At 31.4% G+C, this 19,927-nt stretch overlaps 1 protein-coding gene and 2 long non-coding RNA genes across 3 annotated transcripts; 2 read left to right on the top strand and 1 right to left on the bottom strand.

Annotated features, from left to right (window-relative positions):
- Nucleotides 1-979: 979 nt before the first annotated feature.
- On the top strand, nt 980-3,936 carry LOC139877399 (uncharacterized). The gene is made up of 3 exons (XR_011768565.1): nt 980-1,245; nt 2,150-3,255; nt 3,334-3,936. It is a non-coding gene; the product is annotated as an uncharacterized lncRNA (long non-coding RNA).
- A 424-nt stretch (nt 3,937-4,360) lies between these two features.
- On the bottom strand, nt 4,361-5,153 carry LOC139876265 (uncharacterized). Its single transcript, XR_011767993.1, has 3 exons — nt 4,938-5,153; nt 4,745-4,841; nt 4,361-4,651 (listed from the first exon to the last, which is right to left on the bottom strand). It is a non-coding gene; the product is annotated as an uncharacterized lncRNA (long non-coding RNA).
- A 9,885-nt stretch (nt 5,154-15,038) lies between these two features.
- LOC139874424 (uncharacterized) lies at nt 15,039-19,709 on the top strand. The gene is made up of 2 exons (XM_071861858.1): nt 15,039-16,129; nt 19,397-19,709. Exons 1-2 carry the CDS (start codon nt 15,039-15,041, stop codon nt 19,707-19,709), a joined length of 1,404 nt encoding a protein of 467 aa, XP_071717959.1.
- Nucleotides 19,710-19,927: the final 218 nt, after the last annotated feature.

Genomic DNA, 19,927 nt, shown 5'->3' with positions numbered 1-19,927 from the left:
ACGAACATACATTTTATTGTATAATGATACTAACCTCAAATCAATATCTAATAAATATTTTTAAACACCCTTTAATCCACGTTAGATCAACTAATTACTTCACCATAATAAATCATCTACAAAAACATATTAGGTAATAAATATGATTTGTGAGTTAACGTGTCTCTTATACCTTTAAAAAAAAACGGGGTCATAGAACAAAACTAGAAAAAATCCGACCGCGCGTTGCTGCGGTTGTATTCGACGCGCGGTCCAATTTGGATATACGATGTTCGTTTCGCGTATAGTTAGTCGTGTTGTATATGTATATATATGTATGTAATATAACCCGAAATATTTATTTTTTTTAACGATGTCCGTTTCGCGTATAGTTAGGCGCGTTGTGTTCGTAAAATTATTTCGGGTTGAACGGTGGTCTCGGAAAAATTTAACTCGCACCGAGCGTGAATATAGGGCCCGTTATTTAGTGTTTTTTTAACGATGTCCGTTTTGCATATAGTTAGTCCCGTTGGGTTCGTGAGATTTTTTCGAGTTGAACGGTGGCCTAGGAAAAATTTAACTCGCACCGAGCGAGAAGATAGGACCCGTTATAAATTCGGGTGGTGTAAGGTTTTTTTATTTTAATTAAATTATAAATTTACGTTTTTTACCCCTGAAAAAGTGTAAAGTTGAGGGGTTGTTGTGTAATTTGTGCGAAAGTTGGAGGACCATTTGTAGTGTGAGCGCAAACTCAAAACGACAACTCGGTAAAACTGAAACGACCAAATTTGGGAGGAGGTTTAGTATAGAAGATAGATAGATAGATAGATAGATAGATAGATAGAGGGATAGATTAATAATAATAATAATAATAATAATTAATAATAATTAATAATTAATAATAATAATAATTATTATTATTATTAAAATAATAATAATTAGGGTCTTTGGTTAATCACTTCATTCTCATTTCTCATCCCCAAGTAAAATAACTCTAAATTCATAACCACACAACTGCAATCACGCTGCAGATATATACCCTAATTCTTTAACATATTTAATCTGAAAACGTTACCATCATATGTGTTTCGATCTAATTATCCACCTCAATCAAAAAATCGATACTGATTTAACTCATATGGTAACCATCAACTTCCTTCTTTCTCTTTGTACACTTTCTTCCTTCTATGAAGATCATCAGATTACTGGCGTAATCGACTCAATGTCACCCTTAAATTCACAAATCGGATATTAGCCAATACATCGGTACCTTCGTGTTCTTCATATTCTCTATATTTTCCATATATAATTTATGTGATTAGTTATTGTTTTTATATTTAATTTAAATTTAATATATCTATAATCTATAATCATATGTATTTCTGTTATACCAAAATCGTATATTTCGTTAACACAATTTGAAGATTTCTGACTATTGAACTTATTGTGCCTAACTTTAGGTCTTACCTAATATATTTGATCTTTGATTTGGTTTTTTTTTTTTTTTTTTTCCAAAAAAGGTTTACATTTAAGGTATTGATAATACACTAACAATTTTCCATGTATAATTGCTTAATTATCGAAAAACCGTAAATTGTTTAAATGTTGTAGGCAAATTAGTTGTTGTTTACCTGTAGTGTGATTTCAAATCAATTCCTTATTTGAATTCAAAATACAAACTAACTTAAACCTTATAACTATCGATGCTACTCTATATATAATATAGTATTCGCAACATTGTATTACACACAAAAAACAATTCCTCTGCAAACCGTCAATAAAAATTTATTCAAATGGTCGCAGGTATTCATTTGGTTACGTGTATATATATTTTGATTTCATTACTATCTGATTTTAAATATAGTTTATGTTTAATGATTGTTTATGTTTTGGTTATGTGTATATATACCTGCAATGGCATAAATATTTACTGATGATGGCTATTTTGCAGCAGCTTATTTACTATACGTTTGATATATAAAACAAAATTGAATCGATATATAAATACACAATATGTTTGACTATGATTAATTCTATATGTAGCAAAATGGGCACGACGAGTACCTTTAAACATGGAGAAGTTTGGGTTGACTATAAATATGTTCTTTTTCAGAATTCTGCATGTTTAGGTCTGATTATTTAGTTTTGTACTCCGTATTTGAATTTGTAGGTTCTTGTGGATTGAATAATGGTCGCAACAACACTGGGTTGTAATCTCATGGATGCTTTTGTCTAATACCCTAATATGGTAAGATACCCGAATCTGGTAAGACTTACAATGTTAGAAAAAATTTCGTTTAATTTTACCTTATTTTTATCTTTCATCTAATTTCCAATCTCATCATTTTTCATCATTATATCTACATTGATCTTTAGTATATTAAATAAACTGCTTCTGGGTTTTGTCAACATTAAATAAACTGCTTATGGGTTCTTTGGAGCTACATACTGATATTCTTGATTTAATGCAAGATTTTAATATTTGTATTCTGATTGCTCCACTTTTTGCGAATTTGCTATAAATAATATATTAAAGTGTAGAATTTTTTGGATTTGCTTGTAAACACTACTGTGATTTTTGAAAACCATGTTGAAACCTTTTTGTCCAAGTGATCACGTAAATGGGCCTATTGTATCTGATTCATCGTATTATTGAACCGTAAATGGTAACATAAATAATTTAGTGGATGCAATTAATGTATTTCAATAACAGTGTTTTGCGTTACAGATCAAGGTACAAAACATAACAAGTTTATTGGCATGTATGCTTTCAACTGTCCGTGTTTTTTCTAAGTTTAATTTTTTAATCTTTCATATTGAATTTACTATCTATGATTGTTTGTAAGTTTAATACATGAATAGTTGTCATGTGTGATAAGTTTGTTGTCACATCAAGTATTAACAATCTTTTTCTAGTCTAACTCAAAATTCCCCAGTTTGAATTGTGTCATCTCTGATAATGAACTTTTGTTGTCTCTTTTGGAAGTTAAGATTACTTGGACGCTCACCGTATCAGGTATCAACTCTTACAAATTTCAGTGGGTAACAATGTCTAAAAATGTTATGCCATGTTCTTATATAAAAGGATCAAATTAGGCACCTGACTCTTTACACGATATTGCATTGTCATCTCTCTTGTGCTTAGCTTTATTAAAAAAAATCGTGTAGACTCGTTGATATGATGGTGGCTGTATAATCCGTCAAGATTGTATTGTATCATACAGTTGGTCCGCGACTTTAAATAACGATCATTGGCATTGCAAAGCAATACTAAAAGTTAGTATCCTAATTTTCGGTTCAACTCTATTTATTATTGTTTGTTTTACTCATCAAGATCGTGATGCTAATTTTCAGATACACACTGCTACAGATTGCATACTTATCCTCTGAATTCATAGTTGGAAAGACATTGACAATGCTGCATGGAAGTAAAGGCATTACTAATGAGAGGTTCTTCCGTTTTTCTCACATCCTACACAAATTCTGCATTTGATAATTTGGTTATCAATTTAAAATCTCAGGTATTCATATATATTTTTGATGTAGAAGTAACTGATGATATTAATCATTATTTGGATAAAACCGATAATATGTGATGTAGAAGTAACAGATTAAGGGGTTTCTAATAACAAGTATTTTATACAGTAAGATGATGTAGTTTAATCAGTGCATTATTTGCATTTTCATTTTTGCATCACCGGAGAAGGCATAGTACAATTGCAGTTGCAGTGAAGAACAAATTTAGATAGTATCATGAGTTATATTAGGTGCAGAAACAGAAGCTTGGCTAAGATAGTGTGTTTGTTTGTCGATTTCCATTTATGTTTTTATCGTGTTGTTTGTATATGTAGGTTTATGATTGAATGTAATTATACAAGTAAATTATTGTATAAATGGTACAGTGTAAATTGATTGTTTGAAAAATCCTTATAAGTATTTAATTTTGACTTCTTTGCATATCCTGGCCTTTTCTAATTTTTTAGGTGATAGAACTTTTTTTTTTTTTTAGGTGATTGAACTTTTTTTTTTTTTCTTTCACATTAGGAGTCAATAACATGAGAGTTTTCTTATTTGATTCCATGAACAGGAAGATAAGATGAAATCGTTAGTTTTGTTTCATGAACATGTAATTTCATCTTATACTTGGTATGTTCTAAACTCTCTTTCTTTGTCATGGATTATATAACTCATGCAATAAGTATTGTGTTTTTGTATTTAAGAATTACGCTGGCTGATTTTGCTTCTTGAAAGAACTCCTTAATCTAAAAAGTGGTTAACCTTGTTATAATACATCAATTATTGAAGTAGAAGTCAAGAAATGGTGGCTAACAATTTTATATAATTCACAAAAGTCAAATATGTAACACTATTTGTAGTATAAATATGCATCAATATGTACAAGATAAACACACCATTCTTGAATAAGAATTTAATCTCTTCTTTCTTCCTTCATATTAGTATCTTCTTTCATAATTAGTAAAATATATGCCATATAAAGTATTAAAATTATAACACGTTATCAGCACGAAGAGCTCTCGTCGGTCACCATCCTCCATAATTGAAACTGCCGGAAGATCTTGAAAACTCTGATGTGTCTTCTGATCAAGAATTTATCAACTTGTGTTCTTCCACTACTGAGTTATACTCATCAGGTATTCCAAAAGGTTGTTGACTTCATTTAATTTACATTTGACTTAATTAATTAATAAGAAAATCATTTTATATACGAATCAAAAGAATATAAGATTGAAGCAAGAATCCGTACCTGGAATATTAATTGTATGTAGTGTTCTTGCGATTTGTTAAATTATTACTCCATACTAGTTTGTAACTACCTTCGAAGTCAAAGAAAAAGCCTTCGACTATAAAAAATTTTTCAAAACAAGATATCCACAATAATTGTTATATATTTAAAATCAAAATAATTATATATTCAGTAACTTGTCTTTTTCGCTTACATGTTACTGCCGACAGTCTTGTGCTTTGTTAGGCTTGTACCTTTTGCATTATAATTTGTACATTAAGCGATTTGACTGTATTTGCATTTCCATGATCTTCAAATGGTTGAAACTTGAATTAGAAATTCCTGTGCAATACTTGTTTACGATATAATTTTACTAAATGAACTAAGAAATAAAAATAGAAACAGGACGTAAGTGTTTTGTGTGTGAGAGTATCTTCTGTCCTCTCCTTTTACATACATATGTGTGTCTATATATATATAATATGAATACATATTTGTAGTAGGCCTCAATTATTTTTCTCACTCTATAATGCAATTTTTATTTTTCTGATTAGTACTTGGTAGGGTCCATTGCTAGCACCATCATACTAGTGTAGATTATTATTGAAACTAATTTGAAAAATGATATGATACTAAAGTAACGAAAATTACGGGATTGTGTTGATTTTTGGTTAACCGTTGGGTTCCACAACTTTGCAAAGTGATAATAATTGGTTGGCATGTGCAAATCCACGTACAACATGTGGTCAAGACCATATGCTAGCATCATTTGTTATTGATGATTATCATTATTAATAATTCCCTATAAAATATAAGGTATTGATAACTAATATACTCCGTAGTAGATGATTAAGATATATAGAGATTTATTTAAAGGTATCAATCACTTTTACTTTTGATCATCTTTAGTTAGCTTTTAAGATAATTTGTAACGTGTGTTCAATAATGTTATTGGTTGGAGATAACTTTTTCAAAATTAATATTCCGATCAAAACACATTTAACTTAATTAATTTTAGTCCTTATTTACTTTATATCTTGGTTGAAAAAGCTTAAAAATTACTGTAATAACAATAAGGAATTAGTTAATGTTAATAGTTACTGTATAATTTATAATCATTATATAACATATAATATATGATATAATATAATATATTTCAATAAAACTCTTTGCTAGAACGTACATAGTTTATATATAAATTTCAATTATAATATCCATATAATCTGATAGAGAATGGTTTCGGTAATGGTATAAGAGTATAAGACACACTAATAAAAAAAAAATTACTCTGTATATCGTCTTAGAATTTTTTTTTAATAAAAGGTGACGTTTTGACGTGAATATCTTGGTAGAGTGGTACTTTATTCTTGAGTAATAATTTACGAGTATATAAATTGGCCATAAAAGTTAAGATTAGACGGCATGTTATTGCTGTTTGTTAGATATTAGGTTCGGGTTTTCGTCCGAAAATGTGTATTACTAGTATTCTAGTCTAAGAACTATAGTTTTTGATTGGCTATTACCTAGATAACCATTTAACTATGGTGTCTAGATTAGAAACTAACTCTATATATATGCTTCAAAGGACTGGAGTTTATATAGTTGGAAAAATAAAGACCATGTATGTTATTAAGTCTTATATAGTACTCCGTAACCTTTATTAAAAAAAATTATGCAAATAATAGAGGTTAACTAATACAACTAAAACTCCATCCAAATATATGTTTATTAGGTGTTATCATTTATGTAGTGCGGATTGTAACTTGTTTGCAGCTAATAATATTTGATTATCTTGATGAAATATTTACTCATTATTTACTTATCTTATTTGAAGTTTTAATCTTGCTGAAATACAATATCAATTAGATGATAGAGATCTATGTATTGCGGATAGTGGTAACATACACACTATGATCAAATCTAAGAAATATTTCATTGATTTAAATCAAATGAAGGAATTATAAATGCTATATCAGGTCTTGCAAACTTGATACAAGGAACGGAAAGAGCAAAAATTCATATTACCAAATGGTACGAATTTTCTGATAAACAATGTCTTGTTTTTCTCCTAAATCAAAGAGAAATTTGTTAAGTTTCTCTGATATATATTATAATGAATATGATTATCAGTCAATGATAGTCGGAAATGAGAAATATCTATGTAGCACCGCAACGCATATGATGAAAAGCACATATGGTGACTAATGAAAAGTATATATGGTGATTAATGAAAAGTACATATGGTGATTAATGAAAAGTACATATGGTGATTAATGAAAAGCACATATAGTGATTAATGAAAAGAATATCGAGAAAGAATCACCAATGTTTCTTGAATGAATTCAAGGTTATATATATGGACCAATTCATCCATCATGTGGACCATTTTGATATTTCATGGTTCTAATAGACGCATCTAGCGGATGGTCTCATGTTTGTGTGTTATCAAGCCGTAATATGGCATTTGCAAAGTTTCTTGCACAAATTATTAAATTGAGAACACATTATTCTGATTACACCATTAAAAAGGATGAGACTTGATAATGTTGGTGAGTTAACATCTCAAGCATTTAATGATTATTATATGTCTACAGGGATTGTTGTTGAACATCCAGTTGCTCATGTGCATACACAAAATTGGTTTAGCTGAATCAATAGATAAACGCTTGCAGCTAATAATTAGACAATTGGAAATGAGTACAAAACTCTCAATATTTATATGGGGACATGTAAATTTACATGATGCGACATTAATTCGCATTAAACCAAGTGCAAGTCATAAATATTCTCCATTACCAACTTAATTTTGGTCAAGAGCCAAATATTTTCCATCTTAGAACATTTAGTTGTGCAGTGTATTTTTAATTACACCACCACAACAAATGGTTTCTCAAAGAAGGATGGAAATATATGTTGGATATGAAACATCTTCAATCATAAGATATATTGAACCCATGACGGGTGATGTTTTTACAGCACGTTTTACTGATTATTATTTTAATGAAAAATTGTTCCCTAGATTAGGGGGAGAAATGAAAAAAATAAATAAATAAAATGATGTTTCATGATGTGAACATCAATCAAGGTATCTTGATACTCGCACAAAAGAATGCGAAACGAAAGTTCAAAAATAATGCATATGCAATAACTTGCAAATCGATTACGTGATGCATTTAAAGATACAAAAAGAGTGACTAAATCATATATAATAGCAGTAAATGCTCCAGCTCGAATTGAAATTCCAAAAGCTGGCAATAATGTCACTCTTGAGTCTTTGCCACGCATGAAACGTGGAAGATCAATTGGTTCCGAAGATAAAAATTCTCTAAAAGAAAATCAGCTGATAATGAGGTAAAATAAAGTGTTCAATAAGAACCAAATATCAATACTCCTTCTGCAGAGGATATTGATAATAAATACAGAAATTGCAATAAACTATGCAATATTATAGAACTGAAACGGAATAAAAAATATTGATGAGAATTTTTCATATAATGACATCATGTTTAAAGATGATGATCTAGAACCAAATTTGTCATTGAGTGTCAAAATAGACATGACTGAGCTCAATGGAAAGGAGCAATACGAGCTGAATTAGAATCGCTCGATAAAAGAAAAGTTTTCGGATCAATCGTTATCACTTTTAAAGATGTGAAACGTATGAGATACAAATGAATTTTTATCCGAAAAAGAAATGTGCAAATGAAGTTACAAGACAAAACTAGACTTGTAACTCAAGATTTCCCACAAAGACCGGAAATGAATTATGAGGAAAACTTATCCTCCTATGGATACAATTAGTTATTAGATACTTAATCAACCTGGTAGTTACTTAAATGCATCTCATGGATGTTGTAACTACTTATCTGTATGGATCACTTGATAGTGATATACATGAATATACCTGAAGGGTTTAAGGTATCATAAGCATCTAATGCAAAACCCAAGGGAATGTATTCTATTAAATTACAAAGATTTTTATGGGTCTATACAATCGGGAAGTATGTGGTATAACCGATTAAATGACTACTTGATAAGAAAAGTGTATACAAATAATCTTATTTGCACATGTGTTCTTACTTAGAAAACAATGTCTGGATATGTGATTGTAAGTTGTTTATGTCAATGATCATAACATCATATAAACAAATAAAGAGATCAGTATTACCTTGGATTACAAATTGAGCATATGCCTAATGTTTTACTTGTACATCAAACAACTTACACCGAAAAGTTTTTAAAACATTTTAATATGGACAAGACAAAAACCATTAAGTATTTCTATGGTTGTTAGATCTCAATATTGATACTGATCCATTTCATCCTCTAGAAGATCATGAAGATCTTCTTGGTTGAGAAGTTCCATATTTTAGTAAAATTGGGGCTCTTATGTATCTTACAAATTGTACAAGACCTGACATTTCTTTTGCAGTTAATTTGTTGGCAAGGTTCAGCTCAGTTCCCACCAAAAGATACTGGAATGAGATCAAACACATATCTCGATACCTTCGAGGAACTACTGATTTAGGATTATTTTATTCTAACGAATCAAAACAAGATTTGGTTGATTATGCAGATACAGGTCATTCATCAAATCCTCATAAAGATAAATCTCAAACTCGATATGTATTCCTAAATGGAGTTACCACAAAATCATGGCGTTCTCAAAAACAAACACTTGTTGCAACATCATCAAATTATGCCGAAGTGATTGCATTACATGAAGCCAGTCGGGAATGTTTTTTTTTTTTTTGGTTGAGATCAATGACACAACTCATTAATGATTCTTGTGGACTAGAACGCAATAAAAGTCCAACAACTATCTATGAAGATAATGCAGCTTGCATAGCACAGATGAAAGAAGGGTATATCAAAAGTGACCGAACAAAACACATACCTCCTAGATTCTTCTCATACACTCAAAATCTCATTAAGGCCAACCAGATTGAAATGAGATACGTTCAATCAACAACTCTGCTGATCTTTATACCAAAGCACTGTCAACTGCTATTTCCAGAACACACGTTCACAATATTGGCATGAGTCAAGTTCAAAAGATGTGACGACTCAATGATGTCTACTTGAGGGGGAGTCAACCTTATACTGCACTCTTTTTCCCTTAGCTAAAGTTTTTATCCCACTGGGTTTTTCTTTAGCAAAGTTTTTAACGAGGCAGTACAAGTTGTTCGCTACTAAAATTGTCATCCAAGGGGGAGTGTTATAATACATCAATTATTGAAGTAGAAGTCAAGAAATGGTGGCTAACAATTTTATATAATTCACAAAAGTCAAATATGTAACACTATTTGTAGTATAAATATGCATCAATATGTACAAGATAAACACACCATTCTTGAATAAGAATTTAATCTCTTCTTTCTTCCTTCATATTAGTATCTTCTTTCATAATTAGTAAAATATATGCCATATAAAGTATTAAAATTATAACAAACCTCACATATTAAACACACAAAGATACTTCTACTGAGGATATTGGGCCCAATTTAAAGGAGTTCTAGATTCTAGATTTGTTGTGTTCGTTAACATATTTTGTTTTCTATAATTGATTATTTGGATCTCTCGCACGTTTAAATACACGTAGATACTTAAATTTTTTTGGTAGTAGATAATAGAAATCAATAATTACTTGAAAAAAATGTGTTAAGTTAAAACGGTTACAACCTTTCCTTGCTAAATATATGATTAGTTAATGAAGGATGACGACCTAAACTTGAGAAAATTGGGGAAGTTATTAATTCTCCTCCAACTATGTGTCAAGGTACCAGATCAACATGAATTGTTTGTACTCATAGTGGCAAATGGGTGGGTTTGGTGGTGGATCATAACTGAAAAATTTTATGCTTGTCAAACTGGGTTGGATTGTGGTAACAAATATTTGTTCTAAAAATTTTCAGAACAAACAAGACAACAAGCTATAATATTATCCATAATTCATTACCACCTCAAAAATTAATGACATTAACAAATATGTGGGAAACTAAACCGAAGACTAAGATAACACATCAAAAAAAGTTTCATTATCGCCGCCTGCAACTTAATAGGTCGAACCTATTAGAAGATACGAACACTTGCTTAATACTACTTTCGAATTCAAGTCGGTTACTTTAATTTATTTTGAACAACATTTTTAAGTATGTTTTTACATATTTTGTGTTATCAATGTTATCATGATCGTGAAGATTGTTTTAAAATATCATAACTTAATAAAACCCGCGAAATCGCGGGTCTTTAACTAGTATAGCAATAATAATTAATAATCTATCTATCTGTATACTACGTAGTATATATTAAAAGAAAATCTTAATTGAGATATAAAAAAAAAAAATCAACTCTTAATCCACACCATTAGATTAAAAAAAAGATAATCATTAACCCTATCTCTAAACCATTGGATCTAATTATAACTCAATAAGTCATCCTTAATCACTTTTATGCCCTCAATACCCCTAAAATCTCAAAAATTATACGCGCTCTAAAATCTCAAAAATTATACGCGGGTTTATACACGGCAACCGATCTAAAATCCCTTCCTTCTACATGAATCTTTTTTCAAAATCAATCCCAAAAATCAAAATCTAACAAGTTTCCTGTATCTTCATCGTTACTCTCATAAATAAAGGTCAGTTATTCTACTACTATATCTTATGATTTTGATGTTTTAGGGTTCTATATTGTGTTTCTGATTTGGCTAATAAAGAACAACTCGATTAGAAAACTTTAATATAATGGGTTCCCTCATCCTAATGATGGTAACCAAAGTTATGGTTCAGAATCTAAGTTTATTTTTTTGATACATTCTCATATGATTTTGTTGTTAGATGGTTCAATAGGTTATTTTTTTGATACATTTTCATGTGATTTTGATACAAATTAATCATGAATTTATGTGTATAACAAACACAAATAGAGTTTTCTTTGTTCAGTGACATCTTTAAATTGTATTAATTCATCTGCAGTTAGGTTTGTATGTTTAGGGTTGTAATTTAGGTTGTACAATTAGAGTTGTATGTTTAGGGTTGTAATTTTTGGTTGTATGTTCAGCGACATCAGACATACTATGCTATAGATTTATTTTAGGTTGTACAATTAGAGTTTTTCAGTTACACAATTATGCATTGTGTAATATAAATGAAGGTTTTTGTTTAAGTTTGATTATCTAATTTAGCCATGTATCATCTTTTCGTACAGCGCTTTTCTTGAGGAATTCATTGGTCTTCCAAGAGTCAAGCATGGGCGTAGAGTTATTTGCAATAATCTTGAATATGATGATTTGAATATTATGTTATGGTGGTATATGTGACTATTTATCTAAGGTATATGTAGTTTTTCAATGACCAATTGCACACTTTTTTTGTGATTTGGAGCTTCAATAGGTGATTGGTGCAAAAAGTTAAAACTTATTTTAAGAGTATCGGGTCTAATCACTTAGCTCTATTATAATAACTTGGAAAGATAGAGTATTATCTATTGTAGTAATGTGGAAATATAGAGTATTATCTATTGTAATAAATTGGAAATTTAGTATTTTTAAAAATAATTGGACAGTTTCATCGGGTAGTTTCATCGGTTGACCTCAAGATATGTATTGCATTTTGAAAAATGGGCGGGTTGGTCAAAATGGGCGGGCTGGTCGAAATGGGAAGATTAAGTTGGTCAAAACGGGCGGGCGAGTGAAAATGGAATCATACATTATCTCAATAATCCTCCTTGCAATGAAGAAAATGACCCTAGATATATCTTGGTGGATATATTATCTTATACATTATCTTAATAACCTCGAATCTTTATATAACCAATTGCAGCTATATGTAAAGATATGATTTATAATATCATTGTATTGAAAGTCTATGTCTTGACTCTTGACCAACTCTAGGTTGACATTTGAGTTTTGCAGGAGTTGGGTTGTTACTGGTAGAAGTATTGCGAGGAGTATAAAAGCATGTGGTCTTCTTTGGAATTAAAGGTCCTATTGGCGAAAGACCATATGATTTAATTACTCGAAATCATATGGAGTATAATCATAAACTTACATTTCAAGACTTGATAATTGCTAAAGTAAGTTTTCTATCTGTATTTCATATCAGGTAATTGAATGTAATTTAGGAATTTGTGTGCATGCTCATTAGTATCTTAACCAAGTGATGTGAAGTATTATGAATTATAAATATAAAAAGTGTTCTACTATTTGTTAGTCAGGATTAAATTTTGACGTTGGTTAAAAATGGTCATTGCTTGATTGAATTTTTTGAGAATCTCATACATACCTAGACGGTTCGTATATTCTGATTACAAATCAATTTGTTCGTTGTTATTTGGTATTACTGCTGCTCACATAAAGGTTCGAGGTTGGTTAAAAAGGGTCATTGCTTGATTGAACTTTGTGAAAGCACTAGTGATCAGTTTTGTTAAGGAATAACATGTGGGAAAATTTGGTGATTAACTGGTTAGTCAAAGGAATCTACTGTTTCGAGACGAATGTGATAAAACTTTCTCAATTACGATATCTAGATTTCTGAGCAACTCATCTTTTCCTCCTACTCTTGAATTCGAATTATTTTTAGTAGCTGCATGGTGTGTGTAAGTGTGTTATCCATGATATAATTTCACCACTAATTAGCTCATATCTTCGTAACTAATTTTTGACTTGTTACAATTGTGTTTTGGTGGCAGCGGTTGAAATTCTTTGAATACCACATCTAGTAGAAAACTACAAATTTAAATTCCAATCGCGACAACTTTATTGGTCACCTGCTGCTTGGATAGGCAGTACAGTTATCCGTAAGTTAAATTTAGCCATTAGGATTTGGAACAAGCTGTGTTATTATTTTATCCAAAATGTTGGCTTCCTTTCATTTCCTGAATATCGATTATATCATGTCCTTTTATGGTAAGGTTGACATTTAACCAGCGTCTTTGACATTTACCAATCAATTTGTTTGTTGATTATAATCATTACTGCAGCTCAGCTTTATCGAGTATATTTGTGCCTAGAAAGTCACTGGTTTCAAAACATTGAAGTTTAAAATGCTATAAATTTCAGTACAAGTGTTTGATGATTTTTTATTTTAAATACAATGTAGTTGGCATTTGTAGTGTACTTATATAGTTGTATATATGACCCATGCTTTATAGTGAAGTTCCTTAGCGGAAAGTCCTTGGGAAGTGTTGATGAGACCGCCACATTGGTTCTCGATTCTCTCTTTCGTATGTCAAATGTTCACTCTCTGTACACTATAATTAAATAAAAGGATAATATATATATTTAAATGCGTTGCTACATTATAAAATTTTTTATTCTGTAATCCCGCGATTAAACTATTAACTAAACTTTATCCGTATATTTCTATTAGTAGTATTATTATTAAACTATTAACTATTAATAATTAATCTAACTATTAATTATTAATCTAACTATTAATTATCATTATTTAATAATTAATGTCATTGAAAAACAACTTTATTTAAATTAATGGCGACGAAAGATTTTTATCCGTTGATAGTCGTGAGCCGATCTTGGATATATCATGCTCGTAGCATGTATAACTCGACTCGTAAATCTATGATACCTCTTTGAACAACCCGCGGATATATATGTTAACCTGCAACTTTATTTAATTATATAGTATTGTTTATTGTAATTTGTAATTATATTATAATCTTAACCTTTTTAGTTTTTGTTATTGTGTTAGCCTTTTTAATTAGTTGTATTGTTTACTTTTTTAACATGCGTGTCGTTGCTATTCACCGGGTTACGCGCTCGGGCAAAAAAATTGACCAATTAATTGGTACACGGGCCCGACGAGTAAAAAACTATTGTGTGCAACAATACATATATTTTTCTTATAATTTACACATTTAATTTAATTTGATATAAATCTCGTTCATCAAAGCCGTCATAAAATATTATTTCAACATACTTACGAGATTATGTAGATTTGACAATCTCGTTTATAACCACAAGGGTTTTATCTTTTTAGTTAAAACTCATATTATTTTAACTACAAGGGTTGTACGTACTTGAAGACCAAGTTAATTTGGGAACAAGTTTTTAGGCCAAGTTAATTTGGGAATAATAATAAATTCTATCTATTCTATATATAATCAATCGCAATCTCCATAATTTGATCATCTCGACTCTATCCACGCAATTACGATGACTTTTTTTTTTCCGGTGGTAAGCAAAATCTATACCCGAATTCAAAAGTAGTATATTAAAAAATTATTTCAGTGATTTCGTTTGAAAATCTAGAGCTAGCTAGGTTTTGTAAGTGGTTAATCGAGGGTTTCTGTTACGATGTCGATGGTAACGGCGGGTGTTAGAGAAAGAATTAGGGATAAACATTATAGAGATAAAATAGGGCAAACGAAAGTAAAAAGATATAGGCGTGGTAAAGCTCCTGAGTGGGCAGATAATGGCGGCGATGAAGAAGGAAGAATCGATAATATACAAAATAGAATGTGGTCGAGATCATCAGCTTGTTTAGAAAAAGCGTTGTTGTTTCCTAGTAGTAGGGATAGGAATGATGATGATGATGGTAATAATATTGTGAAAGGTGATGATGATGATCCTAGGTTGCAGAGGTTAACCAAGTATAAGTTAAGGGGGGATGATGATGATGATGATGATGATGATGATGATGATGATGATGATGATGATAAGGGAGAGGAGGTAAGAAGAGCTGATCATCATCGAAGATTTAGGCAGGCGACAGAGATTATTAATTCGACTGAAGAAAAGCGGTTGGATTTTATTGATGATGATGATGATGATGATGATGATGATGATGATGCAGTTGATGAAAGGAGGAAGAGAATCAAGGAAACGTTTCTGCAGAGGGAGCAAGATGAAGAAGCAAAAAAGAAGATGATAATGGAAGGAGAGGATGAAGAGGAGGAAGATGAATCATCATCTGAGTATGAAACGGATGATGATGATGATGATTTGGAAGAAGAACAGATACAGATGATGGGGATAGCAGAAGCGATGGTGAAGCCGGTTTGGGTACCAAATACGGAATGGCATACTATTCTTGAACGGAACAAGATTCAAGCTGCTGAAGCACGGGCGAGTGAAAAAGTGGAGAAACGGAAGATGGAAACGAAGGAGATGCTTATTAAGGAAATACGTAAAGATATGGAGATTCAGAAAAATATTGTTTCTGATGACGTGGTGGAAACAGATGATGATGATGATGATGAGTTGAATGAAGCGGAGGAGTATGAGGCGTGGAAGGCTCGTGAGAAGGCGAGGAATAAACGAGATAGAGAGAATCGTGGTGATGCAACGGAACGAGAGGAGGATAATGAGAAGAGAGTTACTGATATTGAAGAGTGGGACAGGAATAATCCGAAGCCTGCCGGTGCACCGAAACGGAAAAGGAGGATGTGACGACCCGTCCTTATCCCCCTGGACGAAATCAACAACATCTGGTTCCATTGCGATGATCGACTCCAAGTAAGGTCCTTAGTATGAGCTAATGCACAGCGGAAGACTTAATTCGTACCTGAGAATAAACATGCTTTAAAAAGTCAACATAAAGTTGGTGAGATATATAGGTTTAATGCTAGCAGCGTTATAACTATGGACCACAAGATTTCATATATAAAAATATAATACACTCGCAAGTGTATGAAAAGCATTCTAAGCAGTGGGCACCCGGTAACTAGCCTTAACAAGAGTGTGTACCCCTGAGTTATAATAATATGTGCACCGAATCAAGTGCGTTCCGTTAACCTCGAAGTACTAAACACCCGTTCTTCTAGTTTAGTAGTGACTAGAACAACATCTGGGTGGGGGTGTAAAACCCGATAGATCTATCTTTAGGATTCGCGCTTACATGCTATTATAACATATAACTAAATTACCTAGCACATCAATCCGCAGAATATCATTTTTAATCACTTGTGTCCATAACGTAAATCATTTATAAAAACAGCGCATGTATTCTCAGCCCAAAATATTTAAAGTTTAAAAGGGACTATATACTCACCATTCTGTATTTTGTAGTAAAAATACACATATAACATCATTGTACAAGTGTAAGGTTGGCCTTCGATTCACGAACCTATATCATTTGTATATATATTAACATATATAATGGTAACCGAACAATTTATTAATTGTTAATTTAGTAAATTATATGTTTCATTAATAACTTAGTTAACTATTTATTTTATATACTTTAGATAGATACTTAGTATTTATTATAAAAATTTAATATAGTTAAGTCATATGTATTTGAGTATATTTTTATATAATAAAAATTTATTTGGTAAACTAATATTAATAAAAAAAAATTTATTTGATTAATAATGATTATACCAATAATCTTAGTGATAATAATAATAATAATAATAATAATAATAATAATAATAATAATAATAATAATAATAATAATAATAATAGAAAACTACCTTAGAGAATAAGTTCCAAAAATAAGTGTCCTTGCCCAGGCTCGAACCCGCGACCTCTCGTTTACACACAAACACCCTAACTATCCACATTGCCTCGTGTTATTGGAATAATTCACCAGTTATATTTATTTAACCTTAAACTGTTTATCTTATTTTTCTACAAAAATTAACTTGACCAGACCTATCATCCATCCCCTATCGTCATCATACATAATCCCTAACGAATCATCATCATCAATACCATCATCCATCACCTTAATTATCTTTTCATCATTCATTAATCGTCATTCTTTTTATATCATCAACTCGTAAATCATTAATATTATAATTATGTCCACAACTAAACAATAACAGGAGGTCATCCTTCATCTCATTACTTCATCTATCCATATCTATAATTATTATTTTCGTACGTCAATGTAACCATATCTCTTCCTCATTAATCTTCTCGGCTAAAAATACAAAACAAACACTCATGGCCCAACATAAAACATAATTTGGAATCTCGGCCCAAATGCACAACAAGTTCAGCCCAACAGCAAGAAAGGGAACTCTCGGCCCAATGTTAACAAGGAGTTTCGGTGGCTAGCACAAGGATTCGTATTTGCACGTGAATAAGAGGGGTTGGTATTTTGTTGACCCACTGAATCCTCACCTAACCATCACTTTTTCTTTAGTTAATTCACCAATAGACATCATCATGCCACTAATCAATCATCTCCTTCGTGTTTAATTTTAATAGAAACGACGAGTGGAAACTGCAGTTTACAGCAGCAGTAAAAGAAATAGCAAAATAGTAATTGTTATTGTTATTTTCGCCAAGAAGAAGCAAAAGCCGTATCATGTGTAACATTGACACTGTTATACAAATATACACAAACACATCTTCATAGTGTTATGTTTAAGTATATGTATATAGAGAGGGAGTGAGATTACGGCAGGGAAACAGGTACTAGCGAGTATGTATATATTTTGTTTTTCATTTGAATGTAAAAGTGATTTACCTAAACAAAAGTTGGCTCCCACACACAAGTGTGTACACCTAAATGTGATAATTAAAATAAAGACCACTTGTCTTCATCCTTAACGTTTTGTATATCTCAATTATCATGCAATCCTAGTCCCACTTGTTTTCCAACTTGTCAGCCAATTGAAACAAAATAAAGTAGTATTTCATGAGTATAATAGGTGACTCCATGTTGCTCGTCAACAGAAACAATATAAAATAAAAGGTGATGTGTTCGCTGGTTTATGACGGTTGAAGAAACAGAAAGGAAAACACAAGGTGATAGGAGGGTGATGAGGTGGCGGTTATGGGTGTCATAGTGAAGGTGAAGGTGATGACTTGTAGTCCGTGGTGGTGGATTTTGAGTGGCGCAAGGTGATAGTTCATGGTGATCTTGTGATCGATGGTGGTAGTAGGAGAAAGAGAGTAGCGACGGTGGTGGTTGTTTTAATTGTTTAACAAAGAGAAGAGGGAGAGAGATAAAGGGTGGCGGTTCAACGATTGAGTGGTGGTTCAAGATATGATCTTCGAAGGAGATGAAGGTCTTTAATGGTGATGGATTTCGTGGTTGTTGAGTGTAACCAAAACAGGAACTAAACGATAGTAGTAGGGATCGGTCGATTAGCGAGGAGGTTCTTGAATGATGAAGATTCACGGCCAAACCAAATCAAAAGAGGAGATAGAGAGTAATGGTTTCTAGTGATCATATGTTGTTGTAGGGTGTTGGGTGGTATTGCAAATCAGAGAACAAAACAAGTGTTCTCCCAATCTCTAATATGTAAATATGTATATATATTATATGTACATGGAGATGCATATGTATATAAATATATAATGAAGTCAAGCATAGTAAACATAATCAAGTTTAATTAGGAACAGTAAACTTAATAGTTTAAATCTCGTGACATAATAATTGAAACTATACTGCCGACATGATTTATTTTTATTTATATTTATTTAATTAATTTATATACTTAATTATATATTATATAATATTTACAGTTATGGTAAAAATATAATTTTTACAAAAACTACTTTGTTAACGCTATTAATACATATCGTATATACACATAGATGTTCGTGAATCGTCAGGCTTGGTCAAAAGGGTATCTAATTATCAAATATAGATTTTGAACTTTCTAGTCTCAATATTAGGGTTTTTGCTTATCGTGTCGGAAACATATAAAGTTTAAGGTTTAAATTTGGTCGGAAATTTCCGGGTCGTTACAGAGGAGGTATCTGCAGAAGTATTATCATAAGGGTGCTTTCTTTCAGGATGATGATGATACGTATGGAATTTTTAGACGCGATTTCTCAGCACCAACTGGAGAGGATAAGATGATCGATAAGACGATTTTACCAAAGGTTATGCAAGTCAAACACTTTGGTCGAAGTGGAATGACAAAATGGACTCACCTTGTTAATGAAGATACTACTACGACTCACTACTACTCGAATAACCACCACCCATGGACGGCATACAACCACGATACAACACTTTGGTGGTCAAACTACACCACCACCAAAATGGCGCGAGTATTATGAATGCTCCTCCAATAGCTAAACAAAAAAAAAGCTTAGAAGAACTCAAGAGGAGGAGGAGGATGATAACATTAATAATGAGTACCGGATGATGCCTGTTAATCCTTATATGATGATGATGATTATAAAGGTGCAGGTGTAAATCAGGCTTGGTTTATTTGTTGTCCGGATTTCAAATAGGCAAATAACGATTATGGTTGGTTTATGTGATTGTTTTGTTC

This window comes from Rutidosis leptorrhynchoides, chromosome 11 (genome assembly GCF_046630445.1).
Source record: "Rutidosis leptorrhynchoides isolate AG116_Rl617_1_P2 chromosome 11, CSIRO_AGI_Rlap_v1, whole genome shotgun sequence".
In the NCBI taxonomy this organism is placed as follows: Eukaryota; Viridiplantae; Streptophyta; class Magnoliopsida; order Asterales; family Asteraceae; genus Rutidosis; species Rutidosis leptorrhynchoides.
The sequence above is the reverse complement of the archived record's forward strand: the minus strand, read 5'-3'. Positions and strand labels throughout refer to the sequence as shown.